General features: G+C 39.5%; 1 protein-coding gene and 1 long non-coding RNA gene across 2 annotated transcripts in view; one reads left to right on the plus strand and one right to left on the minus strand.

Annotated features, from left to right (window-relative positions):
• umodl1 (uromodulin-like 1) overlaps positions 1–18,868 on the plus strand; it is a 22,852-nt gene extending 3,984 nt beyond the window's left edge. The window contains exons 3-17 of the mRNA XM_015039198.1: positions 248–406; positions 1,481–1,608; positions 2,866–3,049; positions 3,811–3,951; positions 7,617–7,862; positions 10,795–11,052; positions 11,381–11,493; positions 12,067–12,286; positions 12,819–12,956; positions 13,052–13,758; positions 13,874–14,034; positions 15,956–16,192; positions 17,091–17,247; positions 17,397–17,481; positions 18,037–18,868. Of these exons, the coding sequence (XP_014894684.1) occupies positions 248–406; positions 1,481–1,608; positions 2,866–3,049; positions 3,811–3,951; positions 7,617–7,862; positions 10,795–11,052; positions 11,381–11,493; positions 12,067–12,286; positions 12,819–12,956; positions 13,052–13,758; positions 13,874–14,034; positions 15,956–16,192; positions 17,091–17,247; positions 17,397–17,481; positions 18,037–18,224 (3,122 nt within the window). The 3' untranslated portion in view covers positions 18,225–18,868. The remainder of the gene's footprint in view (positions 1–247; positions 407–1,480; positions 1,609–2,865; positions 3,050–3,810; positions 3,952–7,616; positions 7,863–10,794; positions 11,053–11,380; positions 11,494–12,066; positions 12,287–12,818; positions 12,957–13,051; positions 13,759–13,873; positions 14,035–15,955; positions 16,193–17,090; positions 17,248–17,396; positions 17,482–18,036) is intronic.
• On the minus strand, positions 16,011–18,299 carry LOC106951572 (uncharacterized). The gene is made up of 4 exons (XR_001425836.1): positions 18,207–18,299; positions 18,000–18,139; positions 16,660–16,757; positions 16,011–16,099 (listed from the first exon to the last, which is right to left on the minus strand). It is a non-coding gene; the product is annotated as an uncharacterized LOC106951572 (long non-coding RNA).
• Positions 18,869–21,119: the final 2,251 nt, after the last annotated feature.

A 21,119-nucleotide genomic window follows, 5' to 3' on the forward strand; every position in this document is an offset into this window, starting at 1 on the left:
GTTGGAGCTTTTGAGGTGGTTAATGGGTTTTTTTTCTTTTTTTAAAAAAAAAAAAAAAAAAAAAAGGGTGAATCCTTCTGTCTGTTTGATGAATCTGATGATGTAGTGTCCTGCTCTGCAGTCAGGCTGCCCTTTCAGTGTGTGGTACTGTGTGCAAGACACCAGATGGGCGAGCAGAAACTGCAGCGCCACAAATAACTCGCCGCTAATATGCGGCCTGTAACGTGTTATTTTCCTTTGAATGAAGCTGTAAACAGGAGTGATGAGTTTACCGCCAAGCCAGGATCCTGTCCAACTGCAGATGGACCGTCTCCCAGTTCCGTGGACTGCGAGTTTGATTTGGACTGTCCAGGCTGGCAGAAATGCTGCCAGAGATGTGGCCGGTTCCTCTGCAGCGATCCGACAAGTTAGTGCTGCTCCTGTTTGTGCTATTATTAAAAACAAAAAAACAACAACAAAAAAACAAAAAAAAAAACGGTGGAGATGCTGTGCTCTGTGTGTTAACGCGACCGGGGTTTTATTAAAATTACGTTTTTTTGTCATTTTTTAAAGAGTTTTAGGTTCGAGTGAAGCCACAAGTAGCAGAGATGAGTCTACTGTCATCCAGCAACAATAATCTCAACTAAATCTTAATAGATAGTGTTATACGGGTTTATAACTCAAGCCGTGTTGTTTCCACCAAATTTCCCCTTGAAAAGTCTCACTTTTTCATACTCTGTGGATCAGTGGCTTTAAATATGTCTGAGGGAGGAAGGCAAGAAGGCAAAAATAAAATAGAAACCCAAAGAGGAGCAGAAAGAAACATGGAAAGAAAGGGCTGAAGGACAGAAAAAAGGGACACGGAGAAGAAAGGAAGTAAGAAATAATGAAAAAAAGGTAACAGTAAAATACAAAAGAGAAGAACAAAACCAAGGAAGGAAAGAAAGAAACATTAAACAAAATGGGAAAAAAGGAAGAAACGATGAAAAACACAAAGAAGGAAGGGAGGAATGATATAAAGATGGGAAAAGGGAGAGACTGTAGGCAATAAAATCTAGAAGAACAAATATTTTTACTTATTTTTGCCCTACACTTCTCCAGAGTCTGAAAAAAAAGAATAATATTCCATATTTAATTTTCCAGAACTTAATTCTGGTCGAAAATAAATATGACTTTAATAGTTTAGGGCTTTTATTTATCTGAACACAGTTGAGTTGGAAACACCACCTTTAGAAGCAACAACCTTAAACAACTGCCCGCCCGCCGTGTGACCCCAGTGGTCTCTGACGTCGTTCTGGTGGAAATTCAGCCCACTCTCACTTCAACATGCCTTCAGTTCATTGAGGTCTGTGGGTTAAAGGGTTGACTTGTAGATTACAGATGTCAGCAGTTGCCTCTGCAGGACTGTCTTTATATGTATTTATTCTCAACATGGATTTGAGAAAGAAACAAGAAAATGATTGAGTTTGGCTGAAACTGATCATCCGAACTGTACTTTTAGGATCAGAACAGGAAGTGGGGTTTCAAGGAAGCTTCTGGAACACAACGGTGACAGTGAACATGGATTACCAGCAACTGTTGTCACAGGAAAATGGGCTTTTGAATCTCACCAGATTATTACACGCAATGGTAACACGGCTCCTACTTTCATTAACCCATTCCTATATATACAGTGTCTTGCAAAAAAAAAAAAAAAAAAATTCCACTGGATGTATCTAAACTTTGTCACGTTACAACCACCATCTTCCAGTGGAGGATTTTATCTGGCCAATATAAATAAAAAATAGCTATTAATTCAGGGGAATTGAAAGCCAAGTAAAAAAACGAATGGTCTGGTATGTGCCAAAACATGGGCTGGATCAATTTCACATAGTGACTAACATTGTTACCCATTCCTTTTTGCATCTGTGGATGGAGAGTGTCTGAAAACACCAATTCTCAGGAATTGTTTCAGATTCTCAGCTACATTTAAGGATGGACTTTGACTGGACCATTCTGACACATTAACATTGCTTCGAGTTAGGCCGTCGCACTGTAGCAATGGCTACAAGGGGGTGTGTGTGTGTTTTTAATAATTTATTTAGGTTTTTAAAATGTCTTCCAGATCCAGTATTACATTTTTTGTTAGAAATTAAACTTGATTGATCTTTGAAAAGGCATACTACTATTATTATGCCAATACGATTATATTATTTGAAAATGGAAAATACCATTATATTATTTGAAAATAAACAAATAATATTGTTTATTCCAATATGTTGTTGTTGTCAATTTGTCATCGTGACAGGCTTATGTTCAGGGTTGCTAGGTGAACATCCGTCCCAGTCATAGCAGCATCCCTGCGTTCCCACAGGATGATGCTGCCACAACCACACTTCTCAGGATTCCAGGTTTAGGGAAATATGCAGTTTTGTTAGCTTAAAAAAAAGGAAAAAAAAAAGATTGTGTTTTGCTTTATATAAAATGTAAATAAAATACAGTAAATTTTTGCAAGGCACTGTGAGCATCTTTTTTTTAAAAGCTGCAGTAAGGAACTTTGACAAAAATATATTTTTTACATAAAAGTTGAAACTGTCACTTTGTTGCGACACAGTAAGACAGACAACTTGTTAAAAAAATAATAAAAAATAAATCAAGCTCCTCTGCCTTCTAACTAGAAACAACCAATCAGAGCCAGGAGGGGGGGGTCTTAGCGCTGTCAATCATGCCTGTGTACCTGCTGATAGACATATATATATATAGATTTTTTTTAAATAAAAGTTACTCGCTGCAGCTTTAACACATGGATGGTCTTTAGATGGTGATTAATTATATCGAAAATATTTCATCTTTTGATCTAATAATACGTTTTGTTCCGAGTGTAAACGTTTTCATTTCTCTTCAAAGATAACCGGCGCTCTGGAGTCTGAGGTTTCCATCTTCTATCTGAGCTCTCGGGCTGTCCATCCCTACAGAGTGTCCACATCTCTGCTCGTCCGGAGCAACTCGTCTCTCTCACTGCACGGCGCCTCGGCAAAGCTGCACCTCCTCCTTAAACACATACCGGAGGTGTCATCTGTAACGGTGCGAGGTGAAGTGACTCGGCGGCACTGATCTCTCTGCGAAGATACTTGAGGCGGTTTCTTTTTCTTTTCTTTTCTTTTCTTTTTTTTTTTTTCCTACAGAGAAATGACATTCTCGCCGAGTTTTGAGAATGATTCATGAGGCAGAGAACACGGTGTTCAGGAAAAAATGACTCAGCCGCACCACGGTTTCCTTTCTCCCACCACTTCTGTTTGAGCGACAGTCTTCTGTGGGATGTTTCCTGCAATAGCGGAAAATAACACCAGAGCGACTGCGTGCGTGCGCACGCACACACACACACACACACACACACACACACACACACACACACACACACACACACACACAAACAAACACGCCCACGCACACACAGCACAGGCACAAGCAAGCGCGCTCTGATATTAATCATAAATCACATTTGCTGCGTTTTCACAAGAAGACATGAAACGGGTCGCCGTCGTGCGTGCACTTTAAGACTCCGTTAAAGATAATGACTTTTCTCCTCTGCACGGCTCGTTTGAAATCACCACTTCAGCTTAATGTAACAATAAGTCTGTATTTTTAGATGCATCAGCATGACTTAGCCTTTGAATTACAGACACAAGGATGACATATGAAGCCGGCCTAAGTCGAACGTTGTGATTAACTCTGATATCTAAATTCTTTGATTTGTCATTTCGCTTTTTAACACTATATTTCTGTATTTCTGAGAGCTTTAAATTCCCCCCCCCCCCCCTCTAACACGTCAGCTCCCTCTCCCCTCGGCAGATGTGGATGAGTGTGTGCACCCTGCTCTCCATCGGTGCTCTCCTCAGGCACACTGTAGCAACACGCTGGGCTCTTACCAGTGCGTCTGCCAACAAGAATATTTGGGCGGTGACCCCAGCGACCCTGGAGTGAACTGTACAAGTAAGACTGTGTGTGTGGAAATGATGTGCAGTAATCATTTATGCTGTGCAAAAATGACTGAAACATATTTTAGAGGGACTGAGGCGGAGGATGCTCGTTTTATGCTGAAATTATTATTTTTTTTTTCACATTTTGTCAGAGGAGGGATAAAATGGGTATGGCTCAAAAACCTATCACGATATAATATCATATCATGTCAGTCCATATTGATAATTATTATTTATTTATTTTATTTTTTTGTATTTCAAATATCTGAAATTCTGCCAAACCGCTCCTGTTTTATCCACAGTTTTCACTCCACTCAGTTGTGTTTTTTTATTTTTTAAGCCGTTTTGAGGCTTCACCGTGGCGAAACCGGAAACCGCTACTCCACAACTTACTCAGCAGGTTGTTGCTAAGTAACCAAACAGTTCAGTGAGTTAGTTGATGTCACCCAACAACTCGCTGTGAGCAGCTGAGCAGTTAAAGCCTTTTCTCTGCCTACATCTCCCAGAATGCTGTGCTGTCCAGTCAATATTCTATAGATTGAATATTGAATATTCTATCCGATCTATTGATATTGATTACATGTCTATTGCAATATATATGTCTGAGCTTGATCTGTTTTGTAATGATGAATTTAAAAAAAAAAAAAAAAATTCTCGTCTCCAGATGTGCAAAGCTGGTCGAGCCATTCCACAAAAGTCTTTCAGTTGGTTGCATTTCCTCAGGGAAGAGTGAAAACAAGTGGATCCAAGACTTTTTCAATTTTTAAACTCTATTATGTTTCTTCCCTGTCGAAACTCGCCATCCTAAAAACGCACAGATCGTTGTGAGTGTATACCTTCGCAGCGTGCTGTACACGCTCGATCTGGGAAATATGAATATATCTTCCACAAAGACTTAGTGGAATCCTGCTGAAAGATATCGAGTTATCTTACAAGTTTAAAACCTATGTTGCGTTTTACTGCAGTCACGTCTGATTGGAGAGGGTTAAACTAGTTTTATTTTACCTGAACTTGTTTTTTTTTTCCCTCTGTAAATAGCCTTCTGTTTGCTCTGTTTTGAAATGACAATATTGTATAAATGTAACAGGGGACTTTCCAGCTTCATACACAGGAAAGTCCCAAACAGTACTCAAAATATTGCATCAGTTAACAGTTTTACTCCAAAGTTTCTGTTTGACACTTACGGCTATTTCACATTTTCATTTTCTCCTGGTTTTTGATAAATACTGATTGGGGGGTGAGCTTGTCAGGCTAAAAGTGTGGACTCGTTGGCAGGAGGCTGGAATAAGAGTCAAATAAAGGAATCTTATTGCAGACTGAGTCATAATCAAATCGCGGGGCTGCGACCTGCAGCTTCAGAGCTGCAGCGGCTCTTAGGGCCGATTGCAGGGGCTCTTATTTGGAACTGAGCAGAGTCTTTTTTGGCGGGGTGAATTTTAATAAAAGCAGATGTGCAGCGGTTTTTCTATGTGGTTTGGTTCTATATCTGCACTGAAACTCCATAACTGACTGCACCTACAATTAAAAATACAGTTCTTGTTTTCTTTTTTTTATTTTTATTGCAATGTTAAGCTAAAACAACAACAAAAAAATCAACCACATTGTTTCCCTTGGATCTTGAATCCGTGGTGGATCTGCATATTTTAGAAGTCAAATTTTTATTGTTAAAATGGAAGCTCAACTCTGGTTCTTTAAAACATTTTATAAGTAATTAAATAAATTATTTTCTAGACAGTTTCAAGGAGAGAAGTTTGCAAGAAACGCTGCTTTCACTAAAATGGCTGCTGAGCCCTTGGTCTAAATAGTCCAACAGAAATCCGGACAGCAGAGCTACAAAATATACAGAGATGTGATCTAAACGTGTAAGAATTAAACTAACTGCCTGCAGCTAATAAGCTAATATGCTTTGGTAGAACCTGATGACGTGCTGTGCAGGTAACCAATTCCTTTCAATTAAACGTGTCGAAACAGGAAAACAACTGAACCGTGCAAGAAAGCACCAGAGCAGAACCAACACCTGGAAATGCTGCTCCATAGACGAGTAGTGAAAGTTGAATACGGAGCAAAGTGGAAACCAGTTTCAAAGTAACAGTTTACAAACGCCCCAAAAACATAATCTGCACTTTCAGCCAAAACTACATGCTGTGATATTCATAAGGTGCATTTATAACTAATGATGTCTCTTTCGTATCTCTCCCACATGCAAAGTAATTCATACCCCACTGCAATTGTTCACCTTTTGTCACACCAGCATTAATGTATCTCAATGGGATTTCATGTGACAGACTAACAGGCTGTAGTGCATAATCATGATGTAGAAGGGAAATAAATCCAGATAAGAATCTGAAAGATGCAGCATTCATTTTTGATATCGTTACGTTATTCTGATACCCCTAAATACAATCCGTCAAACTTACTAAATGTAATACATTTACTTGGATAAACTTCATTTGATTACTTGTACCAAATTAAATATTTTCTTCTAAGTTGGATCATCTGTTTTGTTTTTTCACTGTGATAAGATTTGAGGGATGTGGCTAAATGCTGGGCAGTCCTGGAAAAAAGCCTTTTAGAGGCCGTAAAGGACTAAGACCAGGGCAGAATGTCACCTTCCAGCAGGATGACCATCCAAAACATACAAACAGAGCAGCAGAGTGGCCTAGATGAAAGCATGTTCATGAGTTAGAAGGGGCCTAGTCAAAGTCCAGATCTAAATCTAACAGAGAATCAAGACTTTAAAATAACTTTTTGTAGATTCTGTTGGCTATCACAAAGCTAAGTGGGAAATAATGTCAATCTGTAGCTGTTCAGAGCTGGTACACTGAAAAAATGTTTCTTTAAACCAACTTAAAAAGATACTCTAATATGCCACAGCTAATTTTATTCAACTTGCTGAAGCTATAATTCTCCTTTGAATGATTATGAAATCAATTGTAGCTTGAGCAAAAACTGATAAAATTAGCCGAGTATGTTTTAAAGTTGGTTCAAAGAAACATTTTTTTTTGTCTTCAGTGTAGAGGCCTGCAGCTGTAACAGCAACAAAAGTTGCTTCTATAAAGTTTTGACTTTGAAGGGCCGAACACAAATGTACACCACCATCCTTCTCAGATTTTCATTTGGAAACCAAAAAAAAAAAAAAAGTTGCAATCAATGCAGTATTTTTTCCCCCTCATCAAAGTTATGCACTATCCAATAAAATACAAGTTAAACTCAAGTTTTTGACAGCAATTATGAAAAAGTACAAGGGATATGAATACTTTTGCAAGGTTACGAATGTAGGGAACAACTCCAGACGTAAAATAGAAAGAAAAACAAAGATTAAAAGCTCATCCCTAGCAGTGACAGCAAAACAGCAGCAAAGACTAATGGAAAATACTTCAGCGCAAATCAAATAAAACACATCAACAACATGCTATGCTAGCGTGTGCCGCTACAAAAATACATCACGGCATGAGACAAAGTAAACACGCCGAAAATTGTCCAGATTTCTAATACTTTCACCGTGACCTCTTCTGTGTTTCTCTGTTGTGAGTCATCTTTGAAACAACAACAGCAGAAAATAAATAAATGCACGAAGGCACATCAACGCCCACGCAAGGTTTTCTTCAGAAGCTTCTATTCAACACGCTCTTGTTATTTTTATTTATTTTTATTTTATTTTTTTTTTTTTGCTCCCAGGCGGCACCGGGCTGCGGACCACCGCCGTGCCCCCAGTGGTGAACGCAACCTTTTCCTGGACGCTCGGCTGCACACAGGACTCTTCGGGCGACGGCTCCGTCCCGCTCGGGACCGGCGTGACTCCAGCTCTGACTAACACGAGTCCCGTCACTTACAATTCGCCACACGCCTCGCTGGGGAGAAGCTCAGCGCCGGCTGCCAGCATGAGCCAGGCCGCTGCCTCACCTCTGCCAGCGGCTCCGTGTCGTAAGAAACCCTGACCTTTCGTCCCGAGTCGCTTCAGAAAACTAGAACCCAAGAGACAAGTTAGCATCTGCTAACTAGCAATGAAAATACATTTATTTGGCGTCTTTAAATGACTTAAAATACATTGTTGTATATTGCTGTTTACAAAAAGAAAGAGAATGCCATGTCACAGCGAAACGTAGTGGTGGGTTCTCATTCGTGGAACTGGGGTTTTTGTTCATTTAGACAAAAATAATAATAATCACTGTAAAAGTCAGTTCTGACCCAAACCTGAAGATGAAGATCAGGGACTAATTCTTTTTTTAAAAAATCATACTGAAGGCCAAATATGCATCTAAATCCACAAAGGAATAATTATTCAGAAGTTTTTATATAGCTGAGGCAGAGTTCAAAACTGAATCTGACAGAAACATTTATCTGAGGAGGGCTGTCTGGGTTTGTGTTTTCGATCATTTCCTCGTTCATCCATGTTCTAAATGTTTTGCCATATTCAGTAAATTTCTGTGTTCATTATTGTTAGTTTATTCCTGTGCTCTGTTCTTTGTGCTTTTGGATTTTGCATTGGATTAGTGTTTTCCTCTTAATCTGTGGTTCCTTTTTGAATGCAGTTCAGTTTCCTTTGTGATAGTTCTCCTTCAGTCTCTCTGCTTTCTCCCTTTCACTGCTGTAAATTCACCTGGTTTCTTTCTCAATTTCCACTTGTGCCTCAATATTTAACCTCCCATCTTTTTTTTTGTTGTTCTTGGCTGGATTCTCTGTTTCTCATTCTCTGGCTCTGTGTCTTGTTCCCATCGTTCCAGTATTGTCTGTTTTGTTTTGTTTTGTTTTTTGATTAACCAAAAAACTAACCATGACAGACTGTGGACAAGAGACGTCCGTGTAATCTGGTATATTTGGAAGTCATTCTGACGGTATAGTGGCCAAATAATATCAAGTCGAGATGTGCCATGCTCATCAACTCTTTCCAAAGAAGACCGAATGCCGACACTGAATCAGAAGGTGCTCTAGCAAATTAGTTTGAGGGTGGTGCGGATTTTCTTCATTTGTAGAGACTTGCTTTTAATCTGAATTGTTCACCATGAATATCACATGTTGATGTCACAAAAATGTTTGCGTGTAGATTTTTTACAAAGTTTCTGCATATTAATCATTAGTCATCTTAGAAATGGAAGATCTTATGCACACATATCCCACAATGCAGTGCAGACGCAAGTAAGTTATACTAGTACTGGCCTAGTAATAAGTAAATCGAGTTTTGATTGGCTTACTTCATACCACCATTTAAAAAAACATTCTGACACTTTTCAACTCTGCAGCTCACATAACGCTGGTAAAAAAAGAAGCACTTTACCATTTTAAAATGGCTTCCAACAAGTGACAACCGCAGTGAACGAGAGAACGTGTTAGAATATTACATGGATCTTTAATTCAGCCTATAACTGGGTATAAGTTATGCAAGCTGAGATATGCAGTGGGCCTTTTTTTCCTTTTTTTTCTAAAAGTAAAATCTTACACAATCACAACACAGCTTTGTGGTTAATTTGAAGATGGAAAGACAAGAGACCTCTAAGGCAAACTGGTTCAGCCAGTACATCTGGTTACCAGCGGTTACAGTGAAGAAGATATTTCTTTTTAGCTGGTGACGCTATCTAGGGGTTGTGAGAATGTGGTTTAGAGGTTTTAATTCTAGGTCTATTGACAGATCTATTATTACCCTGACAAGGTGCCACACTATTGAGTGTGTGCCTTATGTTTCAGTGGTATGTGAAGATGTGTGACTAAGTAAATAATGCTCCATCTTTGTATTTCCATGTATTGCATGGCTGCAAAGTCTTAACCTAGCAAATGTCCTGGGTAATAATGCCAATTCATGTTATGCGATGCTAAGTGAATGCCCTTTCTGCACTTAGGAAGGTTCACTCACCTCAGCATTCTAAGTGCTTGGAAATTCTGAGATGGAGTGAATTTGGACTTATTTTCTGCATACTTCCACCTGTTTATTTGAGTGTTTATGAGCTTTCCTAAAATGTGTTCAGGTCATTGAACTTGCATGGATGATTATTGTGGCGTCACAGTTGAAGTATCTGTATCTTTGCACTGCAGCATAATCTAAGTTTCACATAATTCATCCCAATATACATGCCCTATGCAAAAATGTAGCTGCATTACAAGCCACATAGGAGTTTATGTTTTTTAAAATAATAATTTCTTTATGGCTGGACCCTCGCAAAGGAAGCCTTTGGATACATCAACATGAGTGGGAACATAAGTAACGATGTCACAGCAGGTTTACGCTTTATGGATGAGTAAAGTAAGTTTTTACATCAGCTACAATAACCTGTTAGTCCGAATCATGTGTCCAATGGAGTTTGGTGTAATCTTATGCCAACATTATTGCTTGTATTCTTCCCCTTTGTTGACACTGATATACCAAAACATTTTGATGGAAAAGGACACAGGAACGCAATTCACCAATCAGATGAAATGAGAAACAGCTGTGGCAGGGAGAAAGGAGTACATTTGGGAGAAAGAGACTAAATAGGACGCTGAAATAAGTCTCAAAAGAAACTACAAACACAGTTACTAATGGCAATAACAACTGAATATGGCGATACATTTTGAATAAACCCAGAAATGACTGGAGAGGAGCACATAAGAGCAACCAAAACATAAATACTACTTCTAAAAGGGCAGTGCTGATAACTACTGTATATGAGAAACCGATATCTGGAAATGATGTCAATGCAAACGGGGTTGGGTTTATTATTCTGACATCAACTGAAATAAATCTACTCAAGTGCTTAACTTAGACTGTAAAAACAAACCTGTGATGCTATGCAAAAGCAAAAATAAAAAATAAATAACTACAGGAGTTTATTTTAACAACGTGTCATGACAAAGTTCACTACTCTGTCATTAAACACCCTACCAGGACCTCCTGGAATCAGTGGCTTGTGGTCTGCTAATGTCACTGGAACATCCATGATTGTCCAATGGTCAACCGAGGTTCAAAGCAACCAGACTTTCCGGATCACTCTGAGCAGGACATCGGAGGTCACTGAGCGCTGGGAAACCAGCAGGACGACGATAGAGCTGAATGGACTTCAGCCTGGGGTGCTCTACAATGTCACTGTAACACCTGGTGCTTGTGGAAGGCAAGGATCTGCTCTTCACATGATGGTCAAAACGGGTAAGAATGGAATATTGCAGTGCTTTAATACAAAGTCATTTTTTGCTTACCGAAACCCACTGGAGACTTCGGTCCATTCATTCAAAGTAATAATTGTCGTCTCGGGCTCAAGTGTTAAATTATTATTGTGTGAATATAAGTAGCGGCATGAAACTTTAAGAATTGTTCAACCTATCACGATGTTGCTTTTGGGAAAATTGAGTACATCACTAGTTCGCCTTCATGTCCTACATAAAGTTTGGATGGGTTTTTTTTTTTTTTTTACCTGAAGGCCTGGGGTTAGATTGAAAAGATTGTTTACGTTGCCAAACAAGGTTTTTCTTCACAGACGCTCAGACTCTTGATGCAACAACACGACTCACAAACATCGAGTTCAACGAAGACCTGAGAAACAGCAGCAGCCAGGCCTACAAAAACCTCACCGAGACTTTTACACAGGAGGTGGGTGCGTTAACAGAAGAACACCACGACAAAATGCCATCTTCGAATATAAATATGTTTTACATGCGTACCAGATTTGCACATTGCAAATGTGGGCAAAACTTTTCTGCTATTATGCTTATGTAACTCGGCTTTGTTGCGTACAGGTACGGCTCTTGCTTGTCTTTGAAGGTGTTCGTTTTTGGAGCAGGTTACTGGAGGCAAAGAACAATTCAGACTTGCTGATTATTAAGATTTTGGGTTTTTACAAACCACACCCACATCTTATTTCTTGTTGCTACAACACAGGTCAGGTATGCACAAACACGATCACCAGTTCAGGTACTTATTACGAGACATTTGGCTCAATGAAAGTTTTCATGAATGAGAATATTTGTCTCATTTTGTGATCTCATCAAAGCAATCGCAACAGATAAAGGTGTTTGTTTTACTGGCATAACTGGCTGGTTGGTTGCCAGCCACTGAGCTCAATATATTATTCATTTGCTCAATTAAGCATTCTTGTTCCGAGATTTTGCTGAAAAGTACTTACTATGAAGCATCGTCTTTGAAATGCAAACCTTTCACCAACAGATCTACAAATCTCTGCCTCCAGAGATCAAAGCTATGGTGGATTCAGGCCAGGTGAGGATCGAGATCCAAAGCTTTTACCTGGGCAGCGTGGTGGTGGACTTCTCCATCATCTTCAACCCGAGTCCAGGACGAGCCGTGGGTAATGTGTCCTCAGCGCTGGTGCAGTCCCTGATGAACAGCTCCAAATTCACCGTGGATGGAAACAGCACAAGCATCAACGGTATATCTTACTTTGCAGTGCTACCTTAAACAGACTCAATTACACACAAATGGATGTTTGAAATCCTTTATTTCCACTAATTATGGCGATTTTACACTTAGTCGATGAAAATATGGCATTAGAAATTTGATTTTACGTCAGACCAATAGAAATGTACGTATACAGGAATGTGAGCTTAATGAAAGGCTAAAGGTGATTTTCAACAGCTACTTTTAGTCTCACTTGAACGCATATTCTAATTTATTGAATATGACTGTAGTTGGACTGACATTTGGGAGGAGCAGGAGTTAGGGTCAGCATGAGATGGAGAACATGAGATGTGGAAACCTGCTATGAGAGCAATAGGAAACTATTTTAGCACATATAAATCATGTACATTAGATCAGCAGCATCTCCTTATCTCCTACAACTAGATATTTATTTTAATTCATGCATAATTTCATTGATGGGAAAAAGGTGATACTTGATGCGTCTACAGTGTCGTCTGCATAAAAATGACAGGTCCTGAGTGACTCTTTTTTTTTTTTAACAGATTTTGACGAATGCGCCTCAGGAGAAAATGATTGTTCTCAGCGGGCTACGTGCACAAACACATGGGCCTCCTACACTTGCATCTGCCTTGACGGATTCATAGACAACAACCCAGAAAGACCTGGACGCAACTGTCAAGGTAGAGCATTAGTGGGAAAGTTAATGCATATTGTTTACTGATATTTATGTGGATATCTTTATTTTTTCCTCATGAACGCATCATGTCCTGTGCAGCGAATGGTACCGTGGACACATCAGCACCAGAAGTTTCTACAATAAGTCCTACTCCACCTGTCCCAACTTTCGATCAAACTAACAATCCTATAATGGGAACCAGTGCAAACGGTCCTCACTTTAGATTTGGTATCCCTACAGCTACGGCTAATAATAATAATATCCCACCGACTACCGCTACTTCAGCAACACTCTACATTGCCCCTGTAATTACCGGTAGTACTCAAACAAGCAATAATTCACCAACAGTGGTCATTAATGCTCCGACAAGCCGCTCTGCAGCTCTGGCCAACACCTTAAGAACTACTTCCATCCCAGCGATCCTTCCTACTAATCTGATAACGACTGCTGCTCCCAGAACAACAACCATTACTGTCTCTGAGATCAATACTACACACTCAACAACTTCTTCTAGCCAAGTAGCGCCTTCTGTTGTTCCAACAACAATCACTACCCCAAGGATCACTTCTACAACCCCATCTTCTGCTCTAAGATCAGCCACCAATTCCTCTTTGTCAGGAGCCCTTTCGGTCCACTGCAGAGTGGCTGCCATTACTGTCACTCTTGCGAAAGCTTTTCTGGCGAGTGCAAAAATCCCAGAGGGTGCTCTGTACTTGGGCATGCCGGAGTGTGGAGTCAATGGAGGCAATGCCTCCCACGTTCAGATGACCGTGGCGTGGAACGAGTGCGGCACCAGGCTCGTGCATGTAAGTCTCAGCGACCTGAACACTTGGCCAGCGATGGTCATTTTCATTGTTCTCATAAACCAGAATGCACGAACTCTAAGGACATCCCTTCTGTTGTCTTTAATTTTCCTTCCAGAATGAAACTACGTACACAGCATCTGTGAAGTTGTTCAACAGCATGGATCCGTACACAGCCGAAGGTGGCGCAGTAGAGGTTCCAAGAATCAGGCTGGAAGTCCCCATCATGTGTACCTACTTGACGAGCATGTTGATTTCTGCAGACTTTGGCTCCATGGGGTATGATTGATATTAAAGTCATGCTTGCTTTACTAAAACTACAATTCATTGTAAAGCGTCAATAAAATGAGCCAACAGTTCTTGACAGATTAAGGGGGGAAACAGTGACTCATGAAATAATTTAGATTAAATATATAAAATAACATCTTGTACCATCAATGATATTGTAGCATTGCTGATGATGTTCAGTGACCTCTTGTGAAGGAGCTCTGAAACATCCTGGAGAGAGAGTACTAATGATCCAGTTAGCTGTCCTCACTGTCTGTAGGGCCTTCTCGTCTGCTACATTGTAGTTGGAGTACCAGCCCAAGATACAATATGTCAACACATTCAACCCCAGCTGTAGTTGAGAAGGTAGTGATGGGAAATAATGTTTCAGTTTCCTCAGAATGTCTAGTCTCCGCTGGGTGTATTTCATAAACACAGTGGTGAGGTAATGTGATCTGAACCCAGAGGAATTTAAGTGCAAGGCACCATCTTCTCTACATGTGTGCTAAGGAGTGGATGCATTGATGATCATCATTTCTGTGTTGTACACATTGACCACATTATCTGCACTAGTCCTGTAGGTGTCTAATGTATTCTCTATACAGTGATTATTCAAAAGTACCAAATGGAAATTAAATGAAGAATACCCAATACTTTGATAACATCTGTACAATTTTGTGATCAGATTTTTCCTCAGTGTGAAAAGCAAGGGACTGAGCACACAGCCCTGAGGAGTCCCATCATGTAGCTGGATAGAGTTGGAGATCATATTTCAGATACTGACAGACTGGAATCTCTCAGTAAGGAAGTTCAGGATCCAGTGACAGTGTTGGTGATCATGCGTCCATTAGTTGGAGGGGAATGGTGGTACTTGCTTTCAAGCTAGCTAAAATCACAAATATGGCAAAAGTTTCTGTTGTCTTAGTAAGTATGGGATATGTATATTTCCTCTTGACACCACTGGTGTGATAGATAGTAATACATAGCAAGTCTTTTTAGTCTAAGAGACAACTTCACTGCTTGTCGATATGAAATATATGCATTCATGTTCATAAATGAGAATTTTAAGACGTTTATTTGAAGAACTAAGTTCACAAAGTGAAACAAATTAATTTCACACATGATGTTTTCAAGCATTTATTTCTGTTAATCATAATTTTCTGCTTACAGCTAAAGAAAACACCATTTAAAATGAGAATATTACATCTGATTAATAATGCAATACATTAATGTGGACTTAATGAAAAGCATATTTAATATCTGCTTACATTTGATTTTCACAGGATATTTTAAATCTGACAAACAAGCCTCATCAGAACACATTATGACTTATTGAATATGACTGTTTATATAAAGATGTACATCTTTTCAAGAGTGCATAAAATATTTCATTTGAACAGTTTTATAAACTGTAATTTAATGCAATATTTGCACTGTTGCCAAAGAACTACTTGGAAGAATTAAAAAGATGTTTATTATGAAAAAAATAAATAAAAGACTGCTCTTGCCTGAAAGTCTCAACCATGAAAGGTGTGAGATTTAGGCCGTCTGGGTCTGTAGGTCATGTTTAACAATATTGCCAACAGCGCCCTCTTCAGGTTCAATGTCTTATTTGAAAATTTGCTCAAAAGTGGTTAGTGGCTTTTAATTTAATTGCAAAAAAGTGTTGTTTTTTTTTATTTTAACAAATGGAAAACAAATATATTTATCACTACTCAGATAATAGAGGAGTGTGTGTTAAACTTATTCCTCCAGTTTGCAGATTTTGTGTTCAACTTATCTTCCTAGCTCTAAATATGCGCAGACTTATTTCATTTCTCCTTTGACAAACAACAGCATCAAGTCGTCTCTCAAAAGTGTTAAACTCTTTGTGAAATAACTGCTTGCAGTAAGAAGTGAAATCATTCCAGCTGCGTCTCCCGTTCGTCTCCAGGTACAACATGATCAAAGATGTGATCACGGGTCTGGGGTCGTTCCAGGTGATGGTGCAGCTGATGAACGGCACCGCGCCGTTGCCCCACAACTACAGCCTGTCCCCGGAGCAGGCCGTGGTGATGGAGGTCAGCCTGAACAGCACCTCGGAACAAATGAAAGTGGTCATCAGCAAATGCTGGGCCACTCCCACCCAGAACCCGGCCGACCCCTACAGCTACGCCTTCCTGGAGAACAGGTCTGCTGCTGCACAATCACTGCTCCATCCACGTGTTGGAGAGCATCTAATTGTTCCGTATCTTTAAGTACTAATGCTACCTTTACTTACCTCTATTATTACAGCTCATGGTCTATGTAGATGTCATTTTATTCAAATACATAAGTTAGATTTTACTTAAGGTTTTGGTAATTATATCCAAAAGCAAATTATTTTTTTTTGTATAACTCTAATAATTTGCCAAAAAAAAAAAAGAAAAAAAAAAGAAAAAGCAACTATTAGGCAAACTCCTACTTGTTGCATGTCCACAATGTTGTGTTTTCAAATTGCTTAATGTATGGGGCAGTTCCATTATATCCATTTTACCCCATTGACAGTTAAAACAAAATAGAAAATTGGCCTCAACTCCCTAAATTTCACGAATTTGATATTAAATGCAAAATTAACAAAATGTTGGCATTTGCGGCCGAAAACTGTCCATCACATACCATGGCAGTTCTAGTTTTTAATTGCACACTGGGTGAGACTATTCTTCTGCCACCCCACACACAACCAATCACACTGCCACTCGTCAATAAAGTCCATTCTGCAAAGAGAAGAAAACAAATTTTTAAAAAAATCACAAAAGAACTAAGATTTTAAAACATTTTCTTATTTTATAAAAAGAGGCTTTTTTATAAAAGCTTACTTTTTCCAAGAATCACTGATCAGTGTTACGGTGCTCGCTCAGCTTATGCATCATTTACCCAGGGACTGTGTGGGTAAACGAGCAACGAGCAACAGAACTGACAGCCTAGTTTTTTAATGAGTGCTCATGTTGCAAGGTAAACTAAACCATATAGTCCAGATCAAATATCCCAGTGAAAATCATTCCTGTGCAGCCAAAGTTCATGGGTCTCCTTGCCCTGCGTCTCCACAGCTGTCCTCTGAACGCTTACACCAAAGTGCTGACGAACGGCAACTCCACCACCTCCCGGGTGTCCGTGCAGATCTTCTCCTTCGTTAACCTGAACGTGATCTACCTGCACTGCCAGGTCCAGATCTGCGTCCAGGTTGGATCCGATACCTGCGTTCCAGTGAGTGCCGCCTATTGATTTGCTTTCATAAGATACAGTCTTCTGGGCCCCAACATGATACTAATCACTGCTGGCTTGGACTGAAGCGTGCCACGCAGCAGAATATGGGGTATTCAAAGGCCACGCCGTAATCTCATGCTTTCTTGTAGGAATGTTCACAAAGAACAGCTCGGACTGGAAACACGATTGGAACAAGTGTTGGATCATCTGGGCCTATACTTAGATTAAGTGAAGGTGAATACTTTTATATTTAATGAAACAATGTTGGTACGTTAAACAGCCACCATATATTGTTACCTCTTATACAGCTGCGCAGAAAAGCTTCATATAAATTTGTCTTCTCTGACTGTAGAATAATCTACTTGTCGTTCAACATGCTGAGAGTAATTTTTCAGTGTGAAATCATACTGCTAGCTCCCTTTTCTACAACTAAACGGTGTATTTGGCCCCTCTAATATATAGAAAAAAGTAGTAAATATTTGCCACAAAACTCAGAATTTTTAAAATTAACCTAAAAAATTTTCTAGAAAAAAAAAACTGGAACATTACTGAGCACCTAAAGTCAAAAGACTGTGAGAAGAAATAAAANAAACCTGGACATTTCTGAGTTTTAAAAGTAAAAAAAAAAAAAGACTTTTGAAACAGTAATTTTACATTTTTGTACTAGAAAATTTCTGAAATTAATTGAAAAAAATTTGGGCGAAAATTTACTCCTTTTTTCTCTCTATGATGGCCCTAAAACACCGGCGTACCTTCCATTGAATCGTGTCGATGTAAACATTATTCCAGAGTCCCTGGAGGAGAAGCTCAACACCATCCACATCGTCGGCCTCTCCTGTCTTGGAGTCGGCGTGTGTCTCTGCTTCATCGTGGGATTCGTCTGCCTGTTTTACTGTCAGAGGAACCGCATCGGACACTACAACTTCAACGCCAAACCCAAAGAGGAAAACTTCACCTACCTTGTTTTTAACACTTAGCATGGGAGTCCAGCTCCAGTCCTCAAGAACCACGGTCCTCCCGGTTTTAGTTCCACAGAATCCCGCTAATTAATCACCATTAGCTTCAGGTGTGTTGAGCCAGTATAATAGCTGAAACACGCAGGATACCGGCGCTTGTAAACTGACTTTGAACGCCACTGGAGAAGCAGCAGAAAAACACGCGTAGCATTTACAGAAACCTGCCGCTAGGGGTCAGTGTTGGTATTTATGTCTGAGCTCACTTTGCATTGGAACCTATTTTTAGTCACCTTCGCCGGACTAAATATATTCAAGCTAGGACAAGAAATTATGTTTGAAATATTGATTATTTAAAAATAGAAACTGTGATTGAATTTGAAAAATATTTAAATCCAGCCTATGACTTTATTAAAGTTAATTTTTGTCCTAAACAGGATTGGAATCAAGACTGAAAAATTATCGGCATAGAAAATATAACGCTGCATGCTTGTTAATTAAATATGAGCGCTTCTAATTAAATTATATTCTTTACCGAATCTGCTACATTCATATTCAACTATGCTAATGACATAAAAAGAAACTTGCAAAAAAAAATATATATATATTAATATTAACCTATGCTTCTCGAGGTGTTGCAATAAAATCAAATCATTCTGCACGTCCGATTAATTGGTCACGTGAACTTTGTAGTTCCTACATCTCGGTTAATCGGATCATTTGCCGAGAAGAGATGTCAAGCAGAGATTATGAGGAAGACCCAGCGTCTCTCCAGGCACACTTCCCATAATCCCTCATTGTTGACTGCCAGGTCATAAATGCGGCTCCTGGATCGACGGTTGATGGGCTGAATACTAAATAATAGAGGCTTTCTCCGTGAAGGGGAGGCCCCTGGAGAAGGACTTTTTTTTTCTTTTTTACCATCTGGAGGACTGCAAATGCCCCACCTCCACATTAACCCATTCAGCCTTCCTCTCAAAAACCTGGCAACCAATCTCCATGGCAACAACTCAGAACAGGGAAAGAGGGAGACGGCCTTAACCAGTAGATGTAGGCTGAAGAGCAGGGAATGAGTGCCGAAAATTGGCGGAAATGTGCCTTTATTGCTCGTTATGTTTAAATGTGCTGCAGATTCCCTTTTCTTTCTTCATGTCTGTGGCTTGGATACGCTTCAGGGATTTTGAAAACAGCAAATATTTAATATTTAAATTATTTATAATCCTCATACACCAAAGAGGACAATCAGAAATCCCCATGTGGAAGACGGAAAACAGCTGTCCTGGGAGGATTCGCTGCGTTTCTCCGTGCGGCCCTTGGGAACAGCAGGGTGCGCTGAAGGAACAAGGCTAATTCTGTATGTAGTGAAAGGCAGCTTGCTCTGTAAGAGCTGCAACATGACCCAGTTCTGCGCTCTTCTTCCTGTTTTCCTGCCTCCCCGCCTCCAGTCTGCCTCTATACATCCAGTGTAGTGTCAGAGACACATTCATCAGGTTTTCATTGAGCGTGGCTGTATATGCGCCTGCATGGGGATTTTCTCTCATACAGGCCATTTCTTTTTAAACATCTCCTCTGTGGTTTTATTGACCTGCTCGGCCACAGAGCTGCAGGGACTTAAAGTTACAGGCCAGATATTTTTCCCTCTAAAATCCACCTGATACTTTAGAAAGATTTTCCCACCTATACAACATATTCCATGATCATTTTTTATGTTTTATTTGCTGTTCTTATCAAAATCTATACTAAAGACAAGCTTCCATGGGCACATATCTCTGGTGACACCACAAATAATTTTTCTTGATGTTTTGTGCCCTTTATTTACACTTCTAATTAATCTCTTGCTTCAAAGCTGTTTATTATTATACTGTAACGGTGGAAGTTGTTTTCCTCCTCAAAACTCATCAACAGGCACAGAGATTTACAATCAGCCAAATCCTACCAATTAGCGCCACCGTGCCTGAACTCGCGGTACAGTCTATGCCTTCACCTTGATTCCAGTCAACACCAGAGAGAAGAAGTAATAAAAACTGCAACGGACTGGGAGTCAGAAAGACAGAAATGCTTCAGGTAAGCTAAAGTGGCATGGGTAAGCTAGAGCAGTATAGGTAAGCTAACGTAGTATCGGTAAGCTAACGTAGCATAAGTAAGCTAATGTAGCATAGGTAAGCTAAAGTAGTATGGGTAAGCTGAAGCAGCATCGGTAAGCTAAAGTAGCATAAGTAAGCTAAAGTAGCATAGGTAAGCTAAAGAAGTATAGGTTAAGCTAAAGTAGCATGGATAAGCTAAAGTAGCATGGATTCAGACTGAGTGTGAAACAAGTGGAGGCAAATCACTCATCTGCTTAACTTGATAAAATCAGAATACAGCTTAGCATTTTAAACAGAACATTAACCAAATTCATATCAGTTCAAGTTGTAAAAATCGTCATCACCCACCATTTGTTTCGGCTTCACCATCTTATCTTAGCTTTGGGTTCCCTCAAGTCACCTATTCACACCAGGTTGAAATCTTTACAACTCAACTCCAACTCAAAGGCTTCAGTGTAAATCTGTCAGGAGTCACTTATCTGCAGCAATTTTTACTAAAATGATCTAATCCGCCTGATTCCAGTGTATCTCCTGATGCCATGAACTCAAATGCAAATAAAACAGAACATTATATTACTTTCTAACATAAGATATTGAATATTAATATATTAAATATACTATAAAGATATAAATATTCCTCTGAATCCTTACTGCCAATGTAAGAAATATATTGTATAATCTAAAGGCCAGAGATGCTGCTTTGTTTAATTTAATTTAATAAATGCTAAGCGATAAATATGCTTTCAATGTAGCAACATGTCAAGGCTGTAAACTTTGTGCCAAATATGGATTTCTGCCTCACTTCCAGGTTTCAGAGCTTTTTCTAGGCACTGAA

The sequence above is a fragment of the Poecilia latipinna genome, unplaced genomic scaffold (assembly GCF_001443285.1).
Source record: "Poecilia latipinna isolate Pla-1442-1.1 unplaced genomic scaffold, P_latipinna-1.0 Scaffold465, whole genome shotgun sequence".
In the NCBI taxonomy this organism is placed as follows: domain Eukaryota; kingdom Metazoa; phylum Chordata; class Actinopteri; order Cyprinodontiformes; family Poeciliidae; genus Poecilia; species Poecilia latipinna.